Source organism: Lissotriton helveticus, chromosome 9 (genome assembly GCF_964261635.1).
Source record: "Lissotriton helveticus chromosome 9, aLisHel1.1, whole genome shotgun sequence".
Lineage (NCBI taxonomy): Eukaryota > Metazoa > Chordata > Amphibia > Caudata > Salamandridae > Lissotriton > Lissotriton helveticus.
The window spans coordinates 595,990,960-596,000,946 of record NC_136070.1 but is presented as its reverse complement, the minus strand read 5'-3'; the positions used below and the strand labels follow the sequence as shown (position 1 = coordinate 596,000,946).

The window sequence follows — 9,987 nt, the reverse complement described above, 5'->3', positions numbered from 1 at the left end:
ATGATTTCAGTACCTGGAAGGGACAGGCTCCTGACCCTGCAGGGGGAGGAGGCGAAGTCCTATACTCACATAAGGCAATGTTTAGTTGAGAAATTTGGTTTAACCCCAGAGCAGTACAGGGGGAAGTTCAGAGGCACCCAGAATGTAAACTCCTAGTCATGGGTAGACTTTTTAGACACCTCACAGAAGGCACTAGAAGGCTGGATTTTTAGTAGAAAAGTAGACATATGAGGGATTGTATAATTTGTTTTTGAGAGAACACATTTTGACTCATTGTGGTGAAGAGAAGTTGTCTAGTCCTAGGGACCCAGTCAGAGCAGCTGATGAGTGGGTGAGAATCGGGGTTTCCGCTCAGCACCAGGGGGTGACCAGAAGAAAGGCAGACAGGTCAGTCCCCAAGGGAAAGCTCAGGGAAACGATGGTCAAAAACAGAAGGAGTCCTCCAAAGACCCACAAAAACCTGAACATGGAGGGAGGGGGCCTGGGCTAACCCAAATTCAGGGGAGGGATATCAGGGAATGAATGGTAGGTTCTTTGATCCCTCAAAGGTGGGGAAGTGCTTTGACGGTAATAAGCTAGGGCACAAGAAGGGAGATGCTGTCTGTACAAAGAAGCCCTCCACTAGTGGGCCGTCCCCAAGGATTGCTAGTGTAAGTGTGGGGGTGGAGAGTGCCCCAGAGAGGGGTAGGGAAGTAGCATAGACAACCTTACTGTCCCTGGGTGGGGTGAATATTGCAACCCTGGCCTCCTTACCTCCAATCATGGATAAGTAATGCAGAGGCCTCAAGCGAATGGGACTATGATTCAGGTTCTAAAAGTCGCCAAGGCTAGTGTGACTATGGTCCTAGATACCCTGGTGCCTCAAGAGAGATTGCTACCTAGCAAGAATTACCAGGTGACCTATGCAGACAGCAGTACCAAACTCCATCCTATGGTTATGGTGGATTTGGAATGGGGAGGTGTGACAGGCCATAGGGTAGTAGCTGTGTCTCCTCTACTCCCAGTCCAGTGTTTACTAGACAATGATTTTGAAGCATCAGAGTGGTTAGAAGTGGAGAGTGGGCTCAATATGAGCATACCGGAGCTTCCTGAGTGAGTATGGGCTGTGACCAGGTCACAGACTATCCAGAAAGGAAATAGGGGATGCTTGGACTCTGGAACAAGACGCCAAGCATCCCAGGACAAAGGCACTGGGTCTGGTGAGCCAACCCAGGGAACTCCAGAGGTACAGGAGGAACTGACCTCTGAGGAAGGGATTCCATCCCTGCCAGATCTGTCAAACTTGGCAGAACTGACAGGAGCAGGGGGACCCTTCAGAGAGGAGTTCTCTCAGGGACAGAGATACTGTGCCACTTTTGAGAGCTTGAGGCAGATTGCCTCGTAGGCAAGAGGAGGGGGATGGCAGTGGATTTCACAGAATCTACTGTGAAGGTGGACTGCTTTATACTGAGGCCAGAAACCTCAAGGGAGGGGCCACTGGGAGGTTAGTGGTGCCCCAAAGCACAGACAGTTCATCCTGACCTTATTACATGATATCCCATTGACAGGACATTTTGAACAGACTAAGACTTGGAACCGGTTGGTGAACCATTTCTACGGCCCCATATGTCTGAAAAGGTTAAGGAGTTTTGCAGCCTGTGTCGCCTGTCAGGCCAGTGGCAAGGCAGGGGGCAAGTCAAAGGCTCCCATGATACCACTGCCAGTGGCTGGGATTCCATTTGAAAGAGTGGAGATGGACATTGTTGGTCCCCTGGACCCACCTACTGCATCAGGGAATAGGTATATCTTGGTGGAAGTGGACCATGTCACAAGGTACCCTGAGGCAATACCTCTCAGACAATAGCTTCTCCTGCGGTGGCTAGGGTACTGCTTGGTGTGTTGACCAGTGTGGGATTTCCCAAAGAAGTTGTTTCAGATAGGGGCAAAAACTTCCTGTCCAGCTATCTGAGAGCGATGTGAGATGAATGTGGTGTTAACTACAAGTTTGTCCCCCCATATCACCCCCAGACTAATTATCTGGTGGAGAGGTTGTACAGGACCCTGAAGGGCACGATCAATGGGTTGTCTGACAAACTCAGGAGGAGATTGGATGTTCTCCTCCCATGCCCACTGTTTGCCTACATGTAGGTTCCACAAAAAGGGGTTGGTTCCAGTCCCTTTGAGTTGTTGTTTGGACATCCTGTGAGAGGGCCATTGTGCCTGTTTAGAGAGTCTTTGGAAAAGCTTCGAAAAGAAGCAAAGGACAATGTGCTTGATTATGTGCTAGGCCTAAGATCAAGAATGGCAAAGTACATGTACAAGGCAGGCAGGAAAATGGAGCCTAGCCAGGAGCTCTTGAAGCACTGGTATGATCAGTAGTACTACGCCTGAGTATACTCCAGGACAGTTGGTGAGGTTGTTGCAGCCTGTGGCACCCACGGTCCTCCATGACAAGTGGAGTGGGCCCTATCTAATCATTGAAAAGAAGGGTGAGGTTACCTACCTGGTCGACCTTGACGCCCCCAGGAACCCTCATAAAGTCTTGTATGTGAATAGATTGAAACCTCACCATGACATGGCATACATGAGCAGTTACTGGTCACAGATGAGGGAGTGGAGGAAAAGAGTGAACCAGTGCCCGACCTCCTCTCCAACAATGTGCAAAATGGTTCAATGGAGGGAGTGGTACTTTCTCCAACATTGACAGACCAGCAGCACAGAGACTGCAAGCAGGTGCTGGAGCAGTTTGCTGGCCTCTTCTTTTTGGCCCCAGGTATCACCGAATGAGGTGTGCGCCGTGCAGGTGATAGTCCTCCTGTAAAAAATAAACTGTACAGGTTGTCTGACCATGTCAGAGCCAGCATTAAGGCTGAGGTAGCTAAGATGCTGGAGTTGGGCATAATTGAGCCTTCTGAGAGTCCATGGGCAAGCCCAGTGGTGCTGGTGCCCAAATCTAATCCTCAAGGGGGACCGAAGGAGTTAAGCTTCTGTGTGGACTACAGAGGACTTAATGCAGTCACAAATACTGATGCTAACCCAATACCTAGATATGAAGAGCTAATTGACCGGTTAGGAGCTGCTAAGTATCTGAGTACATTTAATTTGACTTCACGTTACTGGCAGAGTTCTGCGGTGTACCTGTACCACCTGGTAGATGGAGGCCATGTACAGTCTCGCCAGGCCAAAATTCAAGTTATTATGGATTCAACAGTTCCTGTTACCAAGACTCAGGTCAGGGCATTCCTCAGACTGACTGGGTACTATAAAAGGTTTGTTCAGAATTATGGGACCATTGTGGCTGCCATGACAGAACTGACTTCTAAGAAAAGGCCCATGAAAGTGAATTGGAGCCCAGAGTGCCAGAGGGCTTCTGACACACTGAAAGAGGATATGTGTTCAGCACCAGTTTTACTGGCCCCTGACTACACAAATGAATCTGTGGTTAAGACAGATGCTTAAGAAGAAGGGATTGAGGAAGTGTTGTCACAGGTGAATGAGGAGGGCCTTGATCAGCCAGCTGCCTTAATTAGCAGGCGACTTCTTTTAAGAGAGCAGAGGTGGAGTGCCATTGAGAGAGAGGCTTTTGCTGTGGTTTGGTCCCTGAAAAAGCAGAGACCATATTTGTTTGGGACTCACTTTTGTGTTCAAAATGACCACAGGCCTCTCAGGTGGATCATGCAGATGAGAGGGGAGAATCCCAAGCTGTTGAGGTGGTCCATTTCCCTACAGGGAATTGACTTTACAGCAGAACCCAGACCTGGGGTTGCTCATGCCAATGCAGATGGACTTTCCAGGTTTTTCCACTTAGCTGATGAGGACTACCAGGGTTTAGGTTAGTAACCCTTCACCTTTTGTTTGGGCGGGGGGTCTATGTTGAAAAGTCATCCTGTCCCCCATTTTGTGCAGACTGGTACAGGTGGTAACGGACTCTGACTGTCCCTGGGCTCTATCTAACCAGGCCTACGGTCAGCACTTTGGTGAAAACACACACACTTATTAGGGTACATTATGTGTTAGGGTACTTCTATGATTGGCATGACCTACCCTATAAGTCCCCATACATAAAAGGGGAGGGGGATTAAAACTACCTTTAAACCCCTAGTATATAATGTGTGCACTGCTGAGAGCCTGCGGTCATTTTACATTCGGCCCTATGTTGCAGGACTGTTTTTAAATGTAAATTGTACCCAAACCCGACTTTGGTCGTAGGGGAACTTAAAAATTCTACAATTTTGTGTCATATGTCACAGGGGTGGGGATCTTATAAAGGACTCTTATAAAAGAGGTTTTATATGCCCTGAAGGTAGAGAAATGGCATATTTCACTTCTCTCATTGTAGTAAAGTGCTTCCTAAAATCGACTTTTGTGCTAGGAGCACTCTGCAGTGAGGATCCACATTATTTTAGCATATTCAGAACCCCATACTATCTGAAACTACAGCCCTTAGACTTAACATGGTTTCAAGAGGAATAAAGAGTGGGCTCCCTGCCAGCTACAGGTTAACCGATCTCACCTGTGTCAACTCCACCAAGAGTCCCATGCCTGTAGTGCATCCAGTGGACTTTTAAACGTTTTGCACAGGTGCATTGTGGGAGTTGTGGTCCCAAACTTTCAAGGGCCATCTTAGAGCTTCTCGACCCTTGGATGGTGTTTGGGAGCCTTTGGACACCCACGAGGAACTTCAGAAAGAAGTTCCAGAAGTTTGGAGCAACTTTGGGGGAAACTCTATAAGGTGACTAAGTGCTAGAAAGTGTTTATTCTTTTAAAATTCATATCTCAGGTTACCTACATTGGATTGTAGTGTTTTGGTGTCATTTTAAAGATACACATATTTCCTATTTTAAATTGTTTCGTAAATTAATGTTCTTAAATTCTTTACATATCTGTCTCCTAAATTAAGCCAGCCTGCTCACAGCCAAGTTACCCGGGGTTGAGCATGGGAATAATTTATTGAGACTTGTACTGTGAGAGAGAGAGAGAGAGAGCGAGAGAGAGAGAGAGAGTTTCTGCTCTTATAGTGACATCTGGTGGCATGAGCTGGGAGTGCTGCTGAAGCAGGACTAGTAGAGAAAGAAAACAAGCTGATTGATTGGCGATTGCCAGGTATAATCTGTTTATTGGGCTCTTAATCAATCATAAATAACACCCTCTGAATTCTATCATCTGACAACTATATAAATTACAAAGCTGAAGCCCACCTCCTGCACGCCTTAGTCCCACTCCAAAAGTGCGAGTGCTTGCTGTCCTGCCATGCCGGGCTCCACCATGTGCAGTGTCTGGAGGAGGTAGATATAAGTATATGAGCGTATTTAGATCTTTAGCAGGGGCTGCGTGCAGGTAATTGAGAAATCTGTAATTTGAGGAAAGAAAAGTCCATCTGAGGGCTTGGTCTGCCTCTCCTGCCATAGTGGGTGCCTCTCTCATGGCACTCCTCCTACACACAGCAAAGGAAGTGACCCCTAAAGCCACACGCTGAGCGTTCAGCAAAGCTGGAAGTGATGTGTCTAGGGTGAATTCTGCTGTTTTCTGATAGGGTTAGCTGGCCGGCGATGGGGTGCCTCCTTCGCCGCCGTCCGCTACCGTCTCCACCTGGTTGGTTTTGAAGAAGTTCTTGGTCTTCTCCATAGTGCACCTGAAGGTCTCCTTCAGCCCCTTCTCCAGGAGGTATCCCTCGGTGTCGCTCTCCATAGTCTCAGGGCTGGTAACGCCTTCCATGGCTGTGTAAAGGTACCGCAGACTCACCAGCACCGAGGCCTGTAAAGGGCGAACACAGGAAAGGAAGGTCACTTCATTGGGCTTTATGATTTTTGGAAATGATTTGAATGGATATAAAAAGAAACAAAAGGAATTAAGAATACATAATGGAAATTAAAATACAAATAATTACTTAAAGACAATAAAAATGCATTTTGTGAAAGTTATTAAAGATATAGCTAAATCAAATGCACCACTAGATTGTATATCGTTGAGTCAACTAGGCCTAGAGGTGTGGCCTGCGGACGCTGCTGGTTGTTGAACAGGACCCTGGGGTGACACGCCGAGGGCGGCGCCGGCCTGGGACTTTGCAGTGTGAAAATGTGAAAGGCACTACTAGTCAGTGGACGGCGACTGACGTGACTGCACACTGTGAGCGCTACCGTTGGAACAAACTTTGGGGGTCCTCAGCGCGGCGTGGTAGCCTGCGGGCGGACGCTGTCTCCCAGTCTTTATCCCTGGGGCTGCAAGAATCCGGACATGCGCAATACAGTGTGGCCGAGACGCTGAATCCGGGCGGAGGCACCAGAGGCATGTCAATAAGGTACACGCGAGCTGCGCAGGCAGGCCCAGAGCCATCAACACGGTGCGACGAGCAGCGGTAACGCCCCCGCACATAGAAGCCGGCAGCGACCGGCTGCCTCGGGCCCAGCGCTGGGCAGTCTGGTGTTAGTTGGTGAGTCCGTGGAGTGGAGCGGGATCCCCCCCCCCCCCCCAGATTCCAGACACATCAAAATTCCCTGAATGCTGAAAAGGGAATAGCGCAGCTGTGCAGGGAGACGTCATCTAAAACTATATTGGTCATTACCTCGGGACACGAGAGGGTGCACCCGATGCTTAAGGCCTTGTGGACCTGCTGGAACACGCTGGTCGGAGCCGACTGCCTTGCCATAACCCAATCAGCCGCAGCTCATTAATCCCAAGGGGGAACACCACGCTGCAGTACATTCTCTGTGCGTTGGCAGCATCGTGACAGTCTCCCACTGGTCCCTGGGGTGCGCTGTGGAGCGGCAGCGGAACTAGGATACGACCCGCTGGGGTGGCTGCAGGTCGGGGGCCCAGCGAGTCCGATTCCTGTTGGGGGCCCCCTTGGCTGGCTCTCAGGATCGCGGAGGCGGCCGGGCTAGTCCTGGTGCGGCTAGTGGCATGGGAGGCTTGTATCCATGAGGTCCGGCCTGAGGTGCTGCGGAAAGACCATATGCGTAATACATTAGAAGCTACGTGTGGATAAGTAGGTGCTCATGCCAGAATACACACGCCGCAGAGAAGTTAATCCACTGGATATACAGCCACAAGGGTCCCTTCGCACATACGTCTCTCTGTTCAACATGGGCAAAGACAAGTCAGGAGGGACCACCTCAAAACAGAGCACTCTAGATCGGTACACTGCACCGACAGGCGGCTCCAACAGAGATCGAGCGGGGGGCCCTACCCCAGATATTGTGATCCTACTAGCAGCTATTACCCAGTCGCGAGAAGCACTTGAGGCGAAGATTGGCACAGTGGGGTTGGAGGTCTCATTCTTGCGTCAGGATCTCCACAAGGTGGTCGACCGCATCACGGAGGCTGAAACCTGAGTCTCAACGGTGGAGGATGCGGTATCGTCCCTCCAAAAGAATGTGAATAAGCTTACGGTGGTGACACAAGAATTGGCATTCCGGGTCGAAGAGGCAGAGGGCAGGGACCAGCGGAATAACCTGCGCCTGGTGGGTTTTCCGGAGGGCTGTGAAGGCCCATCCATGATCAACTTTCTTACGAAGTGGCTTAGGTCCCTGCTACCAGAAGAATCTATCTCAGCGTGCTTTGTAGTAAAGAGAGCCCACCGGGCCTTGACGAAGAAGCCCCCACCGGGTGAACGTCCCCGACCGGGAATCGCTAAGCTACTGAATTATGCAGACCTCTACTCAATATTACAGTTTGCGAGAACCCATAAAAACTGTTGCTCTTCAATTCGCATCCAATTATGGTATTCCCGGACTATACCAGGCTCGTGCAACAAGAACGTCAATCCTTTGCGGCTGCAAAACGCAGGAATACAATGAATGTTTCTTATATGCTGTTATACCCGGCCAGGATGAGAGTGATATACAATTCAAAGTCTTACTTCTTTGACTCCCCTGAGGGGGTGTTTTCATGGACCAATGAAACTATTCATCTCAAACCGCACTCCCCGCCGCCGCTGGATTCTGACTCTTCCCGGGGCTCGCATAGGGTCAGGCAGAACAAAGGCCATTCGAAGCAAAGGCATAGATCCCGCTCTAATTGGCATGTCCAAAACCAGGAAGAAGCGGCAGATCACCTCATTATTGAAATAGCCCTAAATTCCTGCGGCTTGGCCGGACGCTAATAATCCCACTCCTAAATTGATAAATACGGGGTCCACTCTATTGGCTTATGGCCACGCACGAAGCGACTACGCCCCAGGACATTTAGTATTATGTTTTATAAGTTTGGGATGATTGGGCAAACTTGGGGGAGGTCCTGGGGTTACCCATGTTGGGGCCATATGAGGACTCCACCACAATAAATACTCCTTGTTCATGGAAGTATAGGGGTGGGGGGATTGGTATTGTTGGGTATATTTTGTTTGTAAAGTTGCCCGCACCAACCATGCACTAGAAACATCCGCCGAAACTCAAGTAATTGCAGAGATAAAACACACAAGCTGTTAGGTGACAGAACACATGCAAGGCCCTCAATGGGGGAACTAAACATAAACTTCTGTAATGTCAGGGGGCTCTTTAACAAAATCAAGAGATGTGCAGTGCTCCGTTTGGCAAAACGCTGCGAAGTGGATATACTCATCTGGGGAACAAACCCCCATGCATCAATAGATTTGGTTACACCACAGTGTACCACTCTGGGTTTGCTCGTGGCTTCAGAGATACGACAGTCCTCATACACCACTGTGTGCTGCATAGTATTTCCAAACACTGGTTTGATCCAGGGGGGAGGTATACAGTTATTACAGGTACAGTGGCCGGGGAGCAGTTAACCACAGGGAGTGCATACGCCCCACCTCCTATGGGACAAACATTCTCTGACAAAGTTACGCAGTTGTGGGTTGAGCTGCCGGAGGGACTGATGATCCTAGGGGGGACTGGAACGATGTGATGACGCTCCAAGATCGCTGGCGGGCCAGGGTACAAGAACCCCGCTTAAGCAAATCCAAATTGAACTACCTTGCCACTACACTCGGGTGGTCGGACACATGGCGGGCTTTCCGTCCCTCGGCGAGCAGGTTCGCGTATACATCGGCAGTACATGATACACTGCCACGACTGGATTACATATTTCTCCCCCACAGCTATATTTACAGGGTGTCACACAAGTCAATCCTCCCCCGGGGACTCTCGGAACATTCGCCGGTTCAGATTAAACTGCGCCTGAAAACCCAACGAGCCCCCTAATGCTGGCGTATGTCCCCCTGGCACCTCAGGGACTCCAATTATCAAGATGTCTTACAACAGGCCATCTATGATTATCTCCTGCTTAATTCTGACACAGCACCATCCAGAATAGCCCAGTGGGAGGCCCTTAAGCCCTCGATTAGGGGGATTGACATAAGCGTCCGTACTGGGGAAAGGCGTAAACGACTCGCCCAAATACTAGAGCTTGAAGATCGCCAGCAACCACTAGAATCACAAGTGGTGACTGGGAACGCCCCGGGATCACGTCGTAACCTCCTCCTCATCAGCAACAAACACATCAACTTCTCACCAACATGGCACAGGAGACTTGGTTGGCAACACAACCAAGGATATATCATTGGGATGATAAATCTAGTAAAATGCTTAACCGGTTATGCCAAGATGGTCCCTATCCCTGTGCAGATACTGCGAGATGCAAATGGAGTGTTATGCACTTTGCCTGAGTCGGTAGTACAGGTCTTCGCGACATTTTATGCCTCACTATACCAGAGGCAAAAACAACAGGTGATGGACAGAATGCAGAACATTGTCATGCAGTCACCCCAGTACAGAGATCTGGGCCTAAATCCATTGTTTTTTTTACACTCCACACCACCCCAGGTCAGACATGGCCATATGCAAATCAGCCTTGACCCTGTGCCTCATGGGAACAGTCCAGCCCGAACTGCCAAGCCATGTCTTTCCTGGACCGGAATCAAGCATCCAAGGACCGGTTTCTGGCTATCAGCTGTCATCAGCCTGGGTAGCTTGACTCCAGTGGTGTGGAGAGCATGGGACTCACGTCTGAGCACACCCATTCCACTCGGGGCGACAAAGGCAAAAA

The 9,987-nt window shown here is 49.7% G+C and overlaps 1 protein-coding gene across 1 annotated transcript in view; it reads right to left on the bottom strand.

Annotated features, from left to right (window-relative positions):
* Positions 1 to 5,070: 5,070 nt before the first annotated feature.
* The window catches only part of ROM1 (retinal outer segment membrane protein 1), a 109,331-nt gene continuing 104,414 nt past the window's right edge, over positions 5,071 to 9,987 (bottom strand). Inside the window, exon 3 of the mRNA XM_078660597.1 lies at positions 5,071 to 5,733. Within this exon, the coding sequence (XP_078516723.1) occupies positions 5,515 to 5,733 (219 nt within the window). The 3' untranslated portion in view covers positions 5,071 to 5,514. The remainder of the gene's footprint in view (positions 5,734 to 9,987) is intronic.